Below are 19,469 nucleotides of genomic sequence, written 5' to 3'. Positions count from 1 at the left end.
GTAAAACTTTGCAGCTAAGCACAGATGGGATTTCCATCAGAAATAACGATCATGTCAAAGGCAATAACCACCTATAAAAATGTTCTAAGGTAATTCAGAAAAAACCATGAAAATTTGAAATACAAAGCACTAAGTGCTGGTAAACTATTTTAACTCTGTCCTTTGGAAAAAGGATAGAAAGTCCCATTCACTCTCGTTCTCTCATGCTCTGGGAGATGTTGCAAGGACAGGGGGGATGAAGCAAACACAGGAAAAAACCCATTGTCTTTGGAAGCCATGTTTTCAGTTTTGTGCTGCAAGGGAGCAGACTATGGATCTCAGTCTGGAGTGACTGGAACTTGGCAAATTTGTTCCAATGCACAGTATTTGGAATTGCTCTTAACTCTCTGACTACCACAGACTTACAACCATCTGCTAAATGACACAGGCTAGATAAATTAGACTTAACCAGGTAAAGTCTGAAGTGGAGGGAAAATTAAGACAAGAAATAAAACAGAGTAGAAGGAGTTAATTGATACTGAAAAGACATGGAAAGAATGAGGGCAAAATACAGATTGCTCCCACTCTTCACTATAAACAGTAAGAACAATGATGATGATATCAATGTACTTCACATTCCTTGTGGACCTTCTTTACTACTTCCTTGACCAATATGTTTTCCAGAATCAGGAGATAATGGTCTGTCCAAACATGTCATGACAAACTTTGAAAAATCAGAAGTAAGCAAGGAAGATGGCTGTTATGGTGAACCTCACTTTGTCTATCTCCATCTATCTTAACCAAAACACAGACTACCAGAAGTTAGTATGAGAGTCAGAGAATGGTTAAGTTTAGAAGAGGCCTGGAAGGCAACTAGAATCCTTGTCTCTAAGGAGGAAGACTCTACAGCCTCTCTGGGCAACCTGTGCCAGTAGTCAGTCACTGTCACAGTGAAGAAATGTTTTCTGACATTCACAGAGAACCCCCTGTGTTTCAGTGTTTGCCCATCACCTGTCACTGGGCACCACTGGAAAGAGCCTGACTCTGTTCTCTTTGCTCCCTTGCTCCATGTGCTTATGTACATTGAACCTTCTGTTCCCCAGGCCGAACAACCCCAGTTCTCTCAGCCTTGTCCTCACAAGACAGCTGCTCAAGTCCCTTCATCTTATTTATGGTCCTTTGCAAGACTCTATCCAGTGTGTCCATGTCTTTCTTGTACTGGGGAGGCCAAAAGTCGACACAGCACTCCCAGCATGCCAGAATGGCAGAAATTATAAAAGTTATAAATGAGATATAAATGTTTTTGACACTGAAAAATTCAGGCTATATTTAGTGAGTGGGCTGTCTGTACAGAACTGTGAGGCCTGGGAACACTCTGCCACTCTGAAACAAGCCAGCTGAGTCCTAGCTCCCTTCAAGCACATGGAGGTGGGTATTTACCAGTTTCTTCCTTACTCCATGAGACTAAAAACTAGATGCATGGACTGAAGGAAATCTCAGACTACTTCACCATGGTTCTGAAAAACAGCAGATCACAATCACAAGGTATGAACAGAAGTTTGTAAGATTTCAAACACAGAGACACAGTTTTAGCCTTTTTAAACTTTTATTCTTTGTGTTGCTGACTTGTTTTTCACTGACTATACCCTACAGGCATCATCATGATCACCACTTTAAGTTACTTCTTATTTTCCTCATTACATTATTACTGCACTTCCAGAACTACCAAGTTATCCATTCTGTTAGCTCAGTTTCCACTTCATCACTATCTTCCTCTTCAAGCTGAATACAGCTTCTCAAAGGTACGTTAAATTCCCATATTCATTACAAGTCAGTACCTATTGGTTAATCTTGAATTCTAAACACAAAATACCCCTACATTTAACATCACAGAAAATTCAGAATACACCAGCCTTCTTTGGTTTTAACAAAAGAAAAGCAGGGATGACAGAGTAACCTGATCAGGATTGAAGATAATTAGCATGCAGCATCTGACACATTTCCTATTTATATGATTACATGATCCCACCATAAGATGAGTTTATGCTCACCCACACATATACAAAGAAAAAAATGCCCCAAAATTGCAAAATTTTTCATATTGGGCTTAGAACCCATGCAGCTGGAAACAGCCTAAAGCGAATTTAAAACATGGTTATGTTCCTTTTGAATGGTATTTATACTGGATATACGGACAGACTCTAAACAATACAGTCAGTGCAGTAAATCATTGGGACAGCCATTCCTTTTTCTCTCATCTTTTCAAGTACTGTGTCTATTCTGACTGCATGGTCAATTATAGATTGAAACCTCAGAATATAACAGTAATTGCAATAAAAATTACATCTTCTTTTCTGAGCCTTAGTAGGTTAGATTTTTTTATTTTTCTGTACTACTTTAAATTATAACACTGGAAGTATTTTATCTGTACAAGAATGATATATATACCCAAAACCTTTCAGTTTTCATGATGCACTAAGGAATCAGATTTGTAACACACTGTCATTTCCATGCCTTCAGGGAGGATTGCACTTCCTTAATTTCTGTAAGGAATGTCATACAGAAAATCATCAAGCCACATTTTGTGTCAAGTCTGCCATTTTTAATTATTAGCAACCAAGTTTAAGAAATTTCTCCTTTGGTTTAACAAGTGCATACCTATCTCCCAGAATTTTTTTTTATGCCACAACTCATAAAATTGCTAGGCTGATGCTAGTCCCTTGCACTAAATTACTAACTAATCACAGGAGATATTTATCATCTCAAGTTTTTTACATGAGAATTGTCAGACTTAATCAGCCTCCTCATATTTTCACTATTTACAGACCTTCATTTATCATATATTTCAGCAGTGTGACAACAGTGGACTATTTTCCCCATTTTTCAAGTATGTTAAGACAGATAAAAGCATGGCAAATCATGACAAGAGCTTGAAAGTTTTACTGTCTCTCTGATAACATCCATTTCCACCAAAAAATGGTTCCTAAAAAACTATTTATTTTAATACCAGTTATAGAGATAAGTAGAATTAGCAGACTAGCGCCTCAATAAATGGAAAGTTACACTTAATTATAAAAAATGTATTCTGGTTTTTATCATTGCTTAAATTCTGCAGATGGTACAAGAGTGATCTGTTCTAAACAAATGTTTGTAAAAATTAATTTCTTTTGTAACAATGTTGAAGAAACAGTTCCCAGAAGCCTTTATAATGTGGGTTCAGGGCAGATTAATAGAAGCTGAAAGGATGACTAACACTGATAAGATCAATGATTTGGGAGATAATTGCTGAGATATGTGCGAAATCATACCCCACATTCTTTTTCCACTGCACTGAGGAGTAACAAAACATTCAAAAATATATGGCCATTGCTTGATTCTGCAGGAAGTTCATCTTGCACTCTTGGGCATGTAAGGTGCCATGCTCACACAGTACTGCACAACAAGAGCAAAACTAAATTATGTAAGATAACACTTCACTGAAATAAGGTATGAATGAGAACTCCCAAGTCTACCAAAGGAAGCACTGCAGCACAAATGCTACCTCAGTGTTCACAGAATCACAGAAACTGAGTTGTGGGGATCCATGCTTGGAGCACTCTGGTCTTTATGAACTGTACCCCATGGAAAAGACCCACACTGGAGCAGTCCTTGAAGAACTGCAGGCCATGGGTAGGACATACACTGGAGCAGTTTTTGCAGGAGAGCAGGGAAGTGGGGGAGGGCGTGGTAAGAATACCTTAGATGGCTGCCAGGTGCTCACCAAGCCACTTCTCAGCAGGACTGGAAAAGAAAATAAGATGAAAAAGGCTTGTAGGTCAAGATAAGGATAAGGAGATCACTCACCATGTACACAAAATGGACTTGGTTTGGAGAAACTGATCTAGTTGCCAATTAGAGCAGGATAATGAGAAATAAGAACAAATTTGAAAACACCTCACCTGCTACATTTTCTGGGCAAAGTTTACTCCCAACTCCTTTCTCTCTTCTCTCAGAAAGGGTATGGGGAATGTGGATTGCAGTCAGTTCACAATACTTTTCTCTGTTGCTCCTTTCTTCTCATGCACTTCTCCTGGTCCTGAGTGGGTGTTTCATCTCACTTTGTCCCACTACTCTGCACTAATCACAAAGGGGTTTTTTTTCATTTATTTTTTCATAATCATTAAAAAAAAAAAAAGGAACACAAGACCCAGAATTTAAAGTAGATAAAGAAAACTGCCATGCTTAGGTGAATTCTTTGTCCAACTTCTACGCTTTGTTCTGAATTTAAAAAAAAAACTGACAGCCAGTATCAAATCATTTCACAAAACATCTGCAGGGTGAAGCAAATTTTCTTCTAAATTTAATTTAAAAGTATGACATTCAAAAGAGTAAGTGATTTTAAAAGTAAAATTAATTTGTGTTACATTATTTAAGTTTTTATTGAGTTCAAGTTTTTAATGTAGCTGACTAAACATCTGAAAAATATGCAGAGAACTCTAAGGAGATCATCTTTCAGATAACTCAGAATAGATGAAACTAATTTAGAATTAAGAAACGCTACTATTCACCTAGAATGATTCATGACAAATATCATATAAAAGTACAGTTATTTTCTGGAAGACTCTACTATATCCACAAGTCCAGATTATACAAAATTACAGGAATAAGTATCAATGCTCTTGAAGTACATTCCCACTTCAGTCACATCTAAGGTGATGAATACTAAAATCCTATATTAGCATTTTAGTCACCACAGTTAAAATGGACATTTTGATTAAGGAAAAACATAGGCAAGATGAAAGTTTTGAATTTTCACTTTAGAAGCCATTTCATTAAACTAATTTCTACATCAAATACACAGAGACTTTTAATTTCAGGAGGAGAAAACTTTTTCTCTTATTTTTCCAGAAAATAATTCTAGTGTTCACTAATCTTGCATTTTATTAAAAATACACTGTAAGAACTGAGCTACTATTGTGATGCTCACATCTGCTAATGAAATGTTGGGGCATTCACATATACCAGCAGCTCTGGGACTAAACACAGTGAGCTAATCTCCTGCTGAGAAAATCTACAGCACTGTATCCTCTACCCACAACGCGTCCAGGTCTCATCAGATGCTCTCAATGCTGATTACATGAGTTTACATGAACGCACAGTAGGCAGTCAACATAAAATTTTAAACATTTCTCTAATGTACAGAAGACCACATTAACAATTTACTCTAAGTAACAACGTGGAAACCCCAATATTCTCTGTGCCGACAACTACGATATCCAGGCCTGAGTAATTGGCAGTGCATTAGTGACCCAGTCAAATAAAGCAGATGGAGACTCTCTGAAGGTGAATCCTCCTTTCTCCTGAATCTGCAGCTGTACAAACAACTTGATTTTCAGGCTTATGGTCTGGTTACCAACCATTACCATGTTTCCACTGAATTTCTTTTGTATATTGACTTTCTGACTACTCTCCTTGTGAAATGTCTGTATTTTCAAGTTCCTCCATCCTGGACTCCAACCATAATCCTCACCAACAAATCTTAATCAGGACAGTAGGGGGAGACTGTCCCATTACACTGCCTACTCTGGTTTATCCATAGTGGATTTTCATGGAAACACAAAAGAAGAAAGAGCAGCTTTTCAGAAATGGAATAACAAGACTAACTCCAGGTTTTCCATCTGTGCTAACAGCCCAGGGAGGTGGAGATTAATGCCTCTCTTCCCCCCCATCACTAATCAGAAGTCCAGTGGTGGTAACCAATGCCACCACAAGGTCATTACAAATTCTCAGTTGTACTGTGGCATGGAGATATTGCATATTAGCTTCTAAGTCGCAACCATAACTTGCTTTCAACGATGTCCAGATGCTCTGAAAATCTCAGCACTTGCTATCAAAGTCACCTACAATGTGTGCAATAAATTACATGAAAAAATACAGCTCTCTTGAGACATTATTACAAGAACATGTGGCACCACCTAGAAGGGAAGAAGAACTAAACTTCCTAAATGGTAGTGAAAATATTGTCCTTTGACTGCAAAACCAATTGATAATTCTGTATTGCAGGTGGAATCTTCTGGGTGACTGGCAGTGCCATGGGACAAAAGAAACTCACTGCACCTGTAAATAAAGTTTCTTGCCTCATCTGCATTATTCCCTTCTTTCTAAGAAGAAACATAGATACAATAGGGGCTGGAAAACATCCTCTATACAAATATTACACAAATATAAGGAAATATTTTAGTAAGAGGACGACTGAAGCAAGTAAGAACACTCTTTAAAACTTCATCATCACTGCACAGCTTTTAAATGTTTGTCCCTAGGTGAATTATGTAACACAGAGGTTGAAGTGAATTGCAACTCTCAGTCCATAGTGATAAGATTCACAAAAAAAGTTAGATTGTCTGCTGTTTGCTTCCTGATCATTATGGATATAATAAATAGCAGATGTTCCTCAAACTATTAAAAAACCCACACACTCCTGAAAACTTTACCAGCACATCATACTACATTTCCTGAATCCCCCATAAGATTTATTTCTAGATGTTCTATTTTGACTTCATCAATCGAAATTCAAAAGAACAAGGGCAGTGACCATAAAAACAACTTCAAGGTGATAAGGTTACTTAAAGCAAGTTTCAGAGTATATTATTCACTTCACCATGTACAAAGAACTCAATCCTTTCCAATTGCAAAGACTTGATGTAGTCTACTCACGGTGCATATGAAAAGAATTTGCAAGCTCGGTTTTGTTCATATTTGAAAGAAGAAGTAGGATTGTTTCTATAACAAACTTAACCAATATGAAAAACAGTATATGAAGCTTTTGAGTGATCTGTAATACTTACAGAAGAAATCATTATGATAGGTTACTTTAATAGGCCTTTTCTGATCTTGCTTAACTCACAACTTTCAGAAACTTTTTACAAGTCATCAAAAGAGACCTCTTTTCCCTTCATTTTAAAACTGCCAAGAGTATCTCAATTGAACATACTTTTTCCGTTAGGTAAGAGTAAATTATTTTTTTTACTGCCCCGCATAAGCTTTCTAGATGCATATGTCCAAAACCAAAAAGAGCTCTGATCAAAACACAGAAATAACAGTCCTCATTAATTCTTGCATATGCAGAAGAACCACAGCACCAAATATCTTAGCAAGTGCCTGCCAAGCAGAGCTCTTACACTCTGAAAATTTCAGTTATTTAAGAAGAAATGTAATGATCACAGGATTAACTCTAACACCATGTCACAAGCAAGAAAGGACTGTAAGTGTTCTAGAGTTACACTCCTGCTTATGGAAAGAATTGTAATGGATTTTTAGAAGCAATCATGAAATCTAAAATAAAGTTTTAAAACCAGTGACTTATTTCAGCCAAGCAATAATCAACTGCCTTTAAGACAGACTTAGAAGACACATCTGTATGTTACAGGTATTTTAAAAACTTTCTAGTTTTCTTTCACACTTAATAAGATGCACAAAAAAATGTCATAGAACAGTTTCCCAAGGTTTTAAAGAAGCCCCAGCCCTCAGTATTCTAAAGTGAACAAAAAACTGTCCTATTAAGTTTGAAAGGATCTGGAATACAAGTCCTGTGTAGTTGGATCTCACAAGTAAACCCGCTTCGTAATGGGGTGGCGAGCAGGGCAGAGGTGGAACTAACCTTTACTCTGAAACCAGGAGTCAGTAAAAACATCAGACTGCTACTATCTCACATGCGTTGGAAAGGTACCAAGACACAGAATCTTCTCTGACATTCCCTCTGACTAGGAGCCACTCAGTGGCATGAAATAAAAAAAAAGAAAAAAAAAATATTAAGCTTGAATAATTAAGAAACTAATTTACTGAGTTTAAACTAATTTGCATTTAAACCCAAGCACCTGAACAGTCCTCTGAGCTTCTGAAGGCTCGCTTTTATCCTCAAAGTCGGTACACTCAAAATACTCTGTTAAACTGGTGTTCACCTCAAGTAAAGTCCTGTGGTTGTATCATGTTCCTTTTATATAATTTTCCACTATTCTCAATTGATCTTTCAGGAGGAGTAGAGAAAACTACTTTATTCAGTTCAGACTAGTATTTGGAGTTCCATGCCATTTTTAAAATAGGAAAAATATTTGAATTGTCAAATAACTGCTTATGAATAAGATTTGCAGAGGCATTCATTATTTTCTAAATTCTCCTTTTTTTTTTTTTTTTAACTAGAAGCTAATTCAAATAGCTAAACTTTAATTGTTATAGTAAGTCCTGACAAGTATGATCAGAAAAAAACATGAAATGGAAAACCTTAAGAAACAAAAATAAACAACTAAAAGTTACATACAGAAGCAGGTTATCTGTCATTGCTGGAAAGCGTTTCCTTTGCTTGCAAAGATTTACAATTCTTATAATTCATATTCAGTATGAAGTTTTAGAGTAATATATGTAGAATTAAAAATATATATTTATTACTGTAGTAATTCTAGTAAAAGATTTTCAAGAACAGTTTGACAGCAGTTTGGATCAAACTTAGCAGATTGCTGTACTCAAAACATTCAAGCAGACGGGTATATGTTTCTAAGTAATTAAAACCTGAAAGCTGCGTGTTTTTTTAATTAGCATTTTTATTCTTATTATTTTTTTCTAGCTTATCATAGAACTTTCCATTTCAGTAATCTCATTCCACATACGAAAATAAGGCCCTACAGACAGAAAGATCTGAGGCAACTAACTGCTTTCAAAACCAATTAAGTTGCATTAAAGGTCTGACCTAAACCAACAAATGCAAAAAACTGTCTTAAGGGCTAAAAGGAGTCATGGCAAAAGTTTACTGGTACTTTCTATTGAACACATTGCAATTTTATTACTTTTAGAACACTACACTTTCACCAAAGTCTGAGCTCATCTACACATCACTACACCCTTAATGACTTTTGAAAGCCTTGAAAGCATACCTTATTAAAAAAACCAAAAAGTAATCATGGGAAAGAAGTACAACTGCTAGAACACTTTATTCTGGTTTATATGAAACTGTTTTAGAAGCCCTCTCTGTTAAAATGTTTCTCTCCTTTCATTTAAAGCACCAGTTATAATGAAATAGTCCAGTAGAAGTAATTAAAAGTATTCTTTCCTGTGTACCCTCCAGTACTGACTTTGCTCATTTTTTTCATTTTAAAAGAAAATGTTCACTTTTAAAATTCTCAGTATTTTTCATTTTTCATCTGATCTGTGATATAACTATACATAATCTTTGTCCACGTACTTAATGCTGAAATAAATTATTTGATGAAAAGACTGGAATACAGCAGGATAGGAGGTATTCTGGTCAGAAAGAAAAGACTAGGCAATAACCCAGTTATCCTTTCATTCTCATTCTGCAGTTCTTTGCAAAAAACCCAAAACTAACCAAACCAAACAACCTTGTTGCTTTCTAAAAATACAGGAATTCCAATATTTCATTCGCAACAATTTTTTTTTACTTATGTAGTCAAATGTATGTTTCATTGTTTGTGTGCATATAAATTTGTCTAAATCCTTTTGAAGTAATTGCAACTGAACATTTCAGTGACCGTTTGTACAGAGCACATTCTCCTGAAATCTGCATGAAACAAATTAGTGATGCCATCCAGTCATAACTAAACTTTTCTCCATTGCAGAAATAGGCAAACACTCCACAAAATAGGTGTCTGGATGATTTACCTAAAACAAGCAAGAATAAGCACTCAGCAAACACCATTTGCTTTAATCAATCTCCTCCAACCCCCAAGCCATGAGGAATTATTCTCAACTAACACAACTAGTTAAATTTGCATTACACTGCTTTTGGATGCTATAATGAAGTTACCTGTCATTAATGATCCAGTTCAGACACAGATTGAGAGAATTAAGGTTTTTGCATCTCTTTACTATTTCCATCACGGTTTCATTATCCAGTTCTGTGATATGACGCAGATCCAAGCTTGAAAGATTTCTTAGCTATTGAGACAAATATGAGAGAAAGAAATAATCTGAAATTCATTCACGTACATAATTGTTGAAAAAACTTAATTCTTCTGGAAATTGCACAGTATGTGCAAGCTAGTCAGGAAAGATACAATTACTAGATCTTTTACAAAAACCGAACATACCAGAGATATTCACAGAACTCAGCTTGAGCAAACTTGTGATTCAGGCACTCAGTTACTACATGAAATCCAGACACTCTCACTCAAGGTGAAATACAACCTACAATAAGGGCCTAGGAGTCCCTCCTCTTAGATAAATGGAGTGTAAGATATCAAGGTAAAATATAAACTCATTTAGCCATAAGAAAAATAAAACATGGAAGGAGGTAAGACAGCATATTTGTGCTTTGATTCAAATGAATGCAATTAATGACTCCAGACTATCAGGATTTCAAAGTAAACAAATAATACAAACTCCCTGGAAAATACAGTATTTATACTGCAGTCTCACCTGCACCATTATCAATAACAGATTGGATATTCTGAACAACAAAACATGGGAGTCACAGAACAACATAATTAAGAGTTATGCACTGATTAAACTGATTTATTACTACTGTTAATCATTCTTGTGTCCTTCAAAAGCAAACCCTTTTACTACTTTTATGAGCAATGGATGCAAAAAAAAAAATTTTTACAGATTTCTCCAGTATCAATTTAGTCACAACAACCTCCAAATACTGTTTGCTTTTTAAGTTGTCTGAAATAATCTCTGTTATACTCTGCAAAAATAATTGCATTAGGCAATATTGACACATTAATTAAATTTACTTTCCCTGTAAGAGAGAAAAAATGATCCTCATCAGTGATTTAAGTCACTAAGGATTTGATTAGGTAAAAGCATACAACTGAGATCACATAATTGGTCCACTTCAGTAGTTAATTATTAAATCAATGTATTTAGGGTGGGGGAAAATGGGGGAGAAGGTGGCAGCATGGGGTGATAAGAAATAAAGAAAAGGAAAAAAAGAGGACTTCAAATGTAGCTTCTACAGAAACTGGAGTTTTGTTCTTTAAGTTTTTAACAGTCTCTAAACTAAAGCTGGAGATACACTACATACCGTTCCCAAAAATTCTGCAAAACAAACATAAAATCAAGAACCCTGACCTCTCTGAAACAACGGCAAGGTATGTCTACAGAATCTAGGACAATAATATTCCTATTATTATGATACTACCACAGGTATCACTGTGGAGATACTCGCTGTATTCCCCCTGAAATTCTGATAAACTTGTTTGCATATTACAAAGCAGAGTATATAGTGATTGATGTTGTGTTGGTAAAATAGACGCCTTTTACAAGCTTGGTCTCTTCTCATTCCATACATACTGCTATTGCATTAAATTTAAAAGCCTTATCTTCTATGTGCCCCAAAAAAGCTCATAACCAATCTCTCATTTTTTCCTGCATAAATTACAAGAAGGGGAAGCTTACAGCAACTGTAAATTTCCTCACCTTCATAAAGCTATTCATATTAGATATTTCAGCCTTTACACCATGCTGGCAATAATGTGGACTATGCCTATGACACAGAAAATACACCTGCTGGACAATTCAACAATAAGTATGTTCCATTACATTAAATAACTATGGAGACTTAAAAGTCAAGTAGAAAATCTTCCCACTTAAAAAAACCCCAAGCTTTCTTTCACAACAACATTCTTCTTATGAGAAGATGACAATACTGGTGATTCTTTCATCATTATTATTACTTATGGACTAAAAACCACAAATTTTCACTGAAGTATCAATGCATGGAGAGAGGTCAGTGCTTCTTTTAAAAGTGCCTAAAAATCATGGTTTCAAATAAGGTAAGAGGTTACAGTATATTATCTACCTCAATGATGCAATGACGAATACAGCAGAAAGCATTTGTGGTTTCCCAAGGAAAAAAACTTTGGCATTGCATGGGTGGAGTCAAAAGCTAAACTGAATTCCTAGTATTCCTGTCCACTAAATTAATAGGGTTTTCAAGGCAGATTTTGTCCTTTACCATCACAGGAGAATGATCATTTCCTCATTGCTTCTTTCCTTCATACTAGTAATAGTCTATCATTATATTCAATATACAGTAACTCAACCATCACTTGCCTTTTTTACTGTCACATTCCTTCATTTTAAACAGCCTCCCTGACACCTGACCTACTTGGTAGGTTAATTCTTCTTTTTTTCTCATGCACAACATACTCGATGCAGAAAACCTCTGTGTCTTAGAAGTTTGAAGAGACTGCTTCAGATTGATACACATTCAAGTATAATTTGGTCTCTACAACCTTGAAATTGCCACTACGGATGTGTGGATGGTTTTCAAGACCTGCAGAACTGGATGCACACTCCCTTTTGAGACAATTCTGGATCAATCTGAATATGACAGTGAAAAGAATACCTCCCTGCCTACTTAAGTTAGAGGTATCAACTCTCATTCCTGGTGAGAGAACTGTTATAAATGTGTATGCAATCATTTTTCATTTTAAAAAAAATAGATAGATGTACCTTAATGAAAAATTTCCTATCTTATATTTTACCTGAGAAGTAATTTTAGGGGGGAAAGGCTACAATCATTACTATGATTCAATCAGTACTATAAAAAAATTTGAAGAGAAAAATACATCAGTCTTACATTCTCAAACTAACCCTCACAGCTGAAATTAGTGTGATTTTAAAAAGAAAAAGCAAACTTTGCTAAAGAAGACAATTGAAAAACAGATGCTAGACTCTTCAGTGCGTTCATAAATTCTGAGATTAAAATAGTGTACCTTTAAATAGCATTTTTTTCAGCAGAAAGAGGATACTCTGTGACTTAAATACTCGATCTTATGGAATTAGGATGCATAATTTTTTTTTTTAACCAAAACTAATTTTGTTCATGCAGCAACACCATTTTACTGAGCAATTTCAGGGCCATTCTACAGATATTCAAACTTTTCTTGAACTTTTAATTTTACAGCTTTTCAAATAAGCATGCATGAGCAGAATTTAAACTTTGAACTCAGCTACGTCAGCCAAAACGTTTTAATTGAAAAAGGAATATTTAATATTACAAAACACACAGTGCAAATAGTAGGCAGAGGGCTTAACATATGAAACAGAAAATAACAGAATTTTTAAAAAGCAACAACATTTAAACTAATTTTGTGTGATACATATAAACACATTTTTGCTGAAATTACTGATTATTACCTATTACTTTTGGATCTCAAATATTTTAAAATATGTTAAAATCTTTGGGTTTTTAAAATACTTTTGTTGGTTGGTTTAAATGAAATTTTATGCCAACTGACGTATTTTAAGATTCAGAGATTATCATACTGTTTGTGTGACTGTCATGCAACTAATAAGATTTCTATAATGACTACTGAAACATGTAATATTAAAATATGTGCAGTGCTTTCGGTAATTGAAAATTACTATTACCATTGGGATCATAGGTAATTTTTCAGTGTGGGTGTATCAACTCCTGTGAATATTTAGATGTTATTGTACTGAAATTGCTAATATAATGGGTACACAATTATTTTCCCCCTGCACACTTTCACAATTCCTGTAGAGATAGGCTGCCTTAAAAATCATAGAAGAGAATAGAATCACAGAACCATTTAGGTTGGAAAGAACTCTAAGCCTGAGTCCAACTGAAACCTAAAACTGCCAAGTCCACCACTAAACAATTCATGTAAGATTAATCCTTTTCAGTATGACAGCCAAATTATTTCTGAAGGAAAGTGCTTATAAGGACTTAATGAGCTTTAAACTCGCATCTTTTGCTAATTAAGCTTAATTTTCTTGACACTCTCTGTGTATACATGCCTTCAGGGAATAAACTGCTCTCGGACTTTAGTCTCCCAAAGCAAATGTATAATCACAGGAAATGAAAAACAGCAGTGTGAAGAAAGTTGTAAACCACATTCTTTTTATTATTCTGTCAATAGAATCTATAAACTATTTTTTAAAATGTCATGTGCATTAATTTTTACTGAAAAGCTGCTATAACTGAACTACATGATTGAGATATACTGTGATCCTAGAACAGTAATCATACATGGTTTAAAGAATTGGAAAATGATTGAATAGCTACAAAGGAGACTATTTTCCCACAGACTGATTAAATGTTTTGCATATTAACAAGTTTTAATTTAAATTCTGAGGTACTGTGAAACATTAAGGTCCCATTGCTTAAGAAACAAACACACAATCAAAAACTGTGTTGTAAGCACAAAGATTTAATTACCTCTAGAGGAGGTACTTGCACATAATATAAACTGCACATATAGTATTTGTGCTATAAGACTAATTTCCAGTTTATAAACTCTAAAAGTTGCTGTAGAATTACATTTTTGCTGAGTTGTAGTTTACATCTTTATGTTATTTACTGTCAAGTACTTCTAATGATTTTTTTGGGGGGAGGGGGAATTGGAAGTTTCATAGATACACAGGACACTGAATCCCTTTGAACCATACAATCAGTCTTCTCTGCAACATCTTTTTTACTTAATTTAAAAAAATGGCAGTTGGGTACAACCATCAAATTCTTCAAAAGACGTTCGCTTACACAGCACCACATCAGTTAAAGTATCAAGCCAACACTCATGAAGAATGTCCCAGAACCACTGTATTCAGAAACCCCCACTTAATGACTTTTTCCTGTGATTGGAAGACTAATATTTAGAAGGGCATATTACTAAAGGCAAACAGATTGAAAAAAATCATATTCCATCTTACGAAATCCAGTTCATTATACAAATTGATTAAAATACTGTTTTCTCTATACCCAGCAAAAGAACAGCAATCATGCCCTTAGTCAGGAAGCTTAATGATTTTCAGATCAGAAGGTATGCTGAAATACTACCATAAAAAGAGCATAAAGCAGAACACTTTGTGTCAAAACAAATCATCTACTAGAAAAAAACCATAATTTACCCCAGTTCAGAAAGGCTCTTGCAAAATCAGTCCTGTCATGGGTAGATTATCATTATGTATCTGTCATACCGATGATGTCTACACTGAATGAGCCCTAAGAATTTGCTCCATAATTCTGAATTTTGATTGACTTCATACCGGACACCAACTCAGGTATCACTAAGTTGGACTGGACATGGGTAACTATTATGAGATGAAGAAAAAGTGAAGATCCCATTATTCCAAAAATAGTTATTGGTTTAACTGTCTTCATGCATTGGTGATTAGCAGAATAAATTAGAATTTTTTTTTCTGCCAAGATTCTGTACAAGGATTCATACATAATTAGGTGTCTGTAACAAACGTTATCAGACAGTCTGTCAGAAGTACATGGTGTAGAAGCACAGAGTTATACTTCTACAAAGCAATTACCCTTGCATATATATCAGAAACCAAAGGAAGAAGCTAAGGAAGTGGCTTGGTAATAAAATTATATCTAGATGTCAAGATTTGCTGATGCCAGCTGTTAAAATTCTATTACAACTACAACAATTAAACTGCTGAGAAGCAATTACCACAACAGGGGAGGAAAATGCCACTGCTCGAGGTCAAAGACGTAACATCAAAAACTCACTACCTCACTACTAAGAATACAAAGTTTCTTATTCCCACCTCGTTAATGAAAAAAAATTACCCTTCTGGTTGTTCTGTCTTCAACACAATGACCTAGTGTGCACAAGCACTTCCCACATTTGTGTAGATCTTTACACCCACAGGAGAAGCATAGTAAAAAACAATCAGGGATAAACTCCAGAGAGACAAGGATGTGTGGAGGGGAGAAAGAGTGCAAACAAGAAAAAAATCATACATGGAAAGCTAAGTAAATAATAAAGTTATAAAAAAAAAGATAAGAGTAAGTGGAGATATGCTGAAAACAAAAGATAAACTACAACACTACGCATGATCTTCTCCACAGAAACAGTGTTGATAAGTGTTGGACTAAATACTCTGGTGTCATGGAGGAGACCATTCACTTCTTTTGTGACTATGTTTCACACATTACAACTCTAAAGGAAAATGAAACACTCAGGTCATCAGAACAAACCACTGCTTTCAACTGAGTCTAACTGTGAATTGCATATAAACACACTCCTCTTTCCCCTCTCTTCCTGTGTACGTACATGAAGTGCCTCTCATCTTACCCAATAATTATTATTTACTTTATCTGACTTTTTTCAGTTTACAATAACTTCAACGAAAAGAGGCACCAGTGTGATGACATGGTCTTGCTCAAAAAAAGCAAATTTTTTCTTGACTGTCATTCTGTTCAGTAGAAAAATAGTGAAAATAAACCCTGAATGTTTCTTCTTTTTTTAAAGTATCCAACACTTTCTCTTCCATACCCCACAATTAGCTATTAAAAAAGCTCTGCGACACAGCAGCACTGTAATTTAGAATTTTTCAAGTGCCAGTATTTTTAAAGAGAGCTAACATTACTAGGGGGAAAATACAGTAATAATAAACCACTCAATTTTTATACATCCATCAGCATCAAAGCAATTTCACAACCAAGGCCACTGCTGTTATCTCCGTTTCGCACACAGGAAGGAGGACAGAAGGCAAGTAGCTCTGCACAGCCTTGAGGGACACACTCACAGGCCATGGAGAGCAAAGAGCACATTCCACATTCTCTAGGAATGCCAGACTGGAATTATTACCAAACACTTACGAAGCACAAGTTAAGTACTCAACACAAAAGTAATCACAGAAATACATGATGGTTAGAACAAAAAATCATGTCACCAACAGATGAATTCTGGAAAAGACATATGCAGCAGATAATGTTACTACTTGCTACTGGCCTTTCTAAAATGCCTGTCCCCATCTTTCTTACAAACCCACTTGAAGTACTGAAAGGTTGCGGTAAGGTCTCCCTTGAGCATTCTCCAGGTTAAGCAATCCCTAACTTTCAGTGTTGTCACATCACTGTCTTTGCAGAATTCACAACCTACAGGAGTTGTACAGATACAACTTGAGGGAAGGAAACTGAAATACCTAAATCTCAAGTCCCAACATGCACCAATTACTTACAAAGTAATTACATACTAAGAGTCTAAGCTGCCTCTTAGATATTTTCTGAAAGACTGTGTTCAACAGGATTGCTCCTATGTAAATCAGGATTTCTAATAATTTATTATTATTAAACACATGAAAATCAGAAATACAAATTAATCTAAGAAGTCAAGATCTTGACTCTTCTTCAGTCTAATAAATGTGATTATAAAGTCACTTTGTTGAAGGATAAGACATATAACATCTATTAAATACTCAGTCTAGGTCAGAATAATGCAGTAACCAAAACATGTAGCTGAAAAGTGATCTTTGTGGAAATTTCCCACAAAGTGTCAGACTACATACACTGTTTATGTCAAATTTCTAAATTGTGCACCTCCCATATTTATGTTGTGTATATATAACCTATAGTTATACAATTGTAGTTTTTATAAGACATGAAAATAATTTTATCATTTCTTTCTCCCACAGATATGCACACCTTTTACTCATCACTTCAATACACAGTTCTTTCGAAATGGCATCCTTTGAGGTCCTATAACTTCACCATGCAAATTAATTTCCCGGGCTTATTTCGTTTTGCATGTGTTCCAAAATGCTTTCAATTCTTCTGTATCTTCAGCTAAGCAGCTCTAAAATGATGAAAGTAATTTACAGATATGCTGAATGGTTCTGTATAACAACAGGAGAGCTTCACAGCTGCATCAAAAAAACCTTTGCTTTCATCAGGCACACTCCATTTTCATTAAATATGCTCTCTACTTCCTACCTCAAGATCTCTTTAGCCATTTTCATGTTTGCATGATCCCTGGATTTACTTTCAGTTACAAATTTTAATTAGATGGTGTTTGTCCACCTCATCCAAGTCATCCATTTTATTGAACAATTTAATTACTTTCTGCAGGTTCACTCAAGTTAGTTCTTCCACACATCACTCCTCTTATGCAAAAGAAAAAGGAAAGAAAATAAAATGTATCCGTCACACTATCTGTGTAAAATAAGAAGATGAATATATTCAGAATGTATGCACATGGGGGGGTACACTGTTGCAACCAGAGGTCTGTGTAAATCTCTTGCAATAAGAATTTTGCACTTTTAAATGGAATTTTGTTTTGTTTGTGATAGAATCAGCCACAATTTTGCATTTTGAAGAGTTTTGACCTGAACATCACTGTTAGTTGTGAGAAAATGTATAATCTCATAAATATATTTTTGGTATATGTTTTTACACAGTGACATCTGAATGTGACTGCTCAAATAATGCAAAGTTCACTTAGTCACGTTTCTGTCCATGTCAGTGCTATAAATCATACACATAATCTTATCCTGGCTGATATCTGTGACATGGCTATAGTCAAATACACTCATGACTAGCAGAAAGTATTTATGATACTTACATTGGTAAGGTGAATGACTCCTTTTGAAGTAACAGAGCAGCCCATGAAACCAACATACTGCAGCTCAGGGCAATGTTCAGCAAAAGCTTTCACTGACTGATCTGTCACCTAACAGAAAAGATAAACAGGTAACAGTTGAATAGGTGGTATAAGCACATACTTAATACAGCTTAAGAAATTTCTACATAATGTTGGCAAGCTGCTCATTTAGACTTTTAGTATTATTATTACCACTACTATTATTTATTTCAAGAGTTTAAGAGAAAACATTGAGTATGCACAGTTTGCAAGGATATATACACACTTCTGGCAGAAGGCAGAGAAAGCAAGAAACAAGGCAAGAGAAGATGATAGCCACAAATTCAAATCTTATTGTCATGTTATTTATGTGCAAATAACCCAAGAGACAATTCCATCCACTATTTTCATAAACTATACACAAAATTCGTTATTGTCATCCTGTACACTCATGCTATACCCATCATTGACTCTGCAAAGAATTTGAATGGTGTGCTATCTTAAATTTATATTCCTTTTCTTATATTCCTTTTCTACTAAAACACAGCTATTGAAGATTTCAAATTAAAGGTAATATTACATCTGTTTCTCACATGAGACTTGGTAATCACAGTGGTAATATACCACTGTGTCAGTTATCAGCCAATAGGAGATGTTACCTAGTTTATTATTGAGATTTATTTATTTAAACAACTATTTTTCATCTATAATTAAGTTTGTCTAGTAAATTTAATAACTATAAAACAAAATCCATTGTATAAATGCATTGCTTTGTAAGTAGACTAAATGATCAAAAGGAATTTCATGAAGAATGTAACACTGATGTTAAGTACACTTATGACACTTACACACCTTCCTTTAAACAACTTAGCTTTATTTTTGGGGTTTTTTTTTTCCCCTGAGATATATATATTCCCAGTGCAAATGGCAGTAATGAAAAACTATATAATGACCGTGGGACAAAGCCTGTGTTTTCCAGCTACACTGCTCAGGAATGTCTCACCGTGTCTGGAATCATAACTCCCGAATGCTGAGAACATTCAGAATTTCTAAGGATGTCTTCCTGTTACCACAGAACCCAAAAGCAAAACAAGTTTTGAAATATCTAGTGCATAGCTGAGCCCCAGGTGAATTCATATAGAAACACTATTCCTG

At 35.1% G+C, this 19,469-nt stretch overlaps 1 protein-coding gene across 1 annotated transcript in view; it reads right to left on the bottom strand.

The window, feature by feature from the left end:
* FBXL17 (F-box and leucine rich repeat protein 17) overlaps positions 1 to 19,469 on the bottom strand; it is a 272,821-nt gene that overhangs the window by 177,572 nt on the left and 75,780 nt on the right. Inside the window, exons 5-6 of the mRNA XM_008639844.2 lie at positions 18,297 to 18,404; positions 9,773 to 9,903 (exon numbers count right to left, since the gene is read on the bottom strand). Of these exons, the coding sequence (XP_008638066.1) occupies positions 9,773 to 9,903; positions 18,297 to 18,404 (239 nt within the window). The remainder of the gene's footprint in view (positions 1 to 9,772; positions 9,904 to 18,296; positions 18,405 to 19,469) is intronic.

This window comes from Corvus brachyrhynchos, unplaced genomic scaffold (assembly GCF_000691975.1).
Source record: "Corvus brachyrhynchos isolate BGI_N302 unplaced genomic scaffold, ASM69197v1 scaffold128, whole genome shotgun sequence".
Lineage (NCBI taxonomy): Eukaryota > Metazoa > Chordata > Aves > Passeriformes > Corvidae > Corvus > Corvus brachyrhynchos.
Note: the sequence above shows the minus strand (reverse complement) of the source record. Positions and strands in the feature narration are given on the sequence as shown.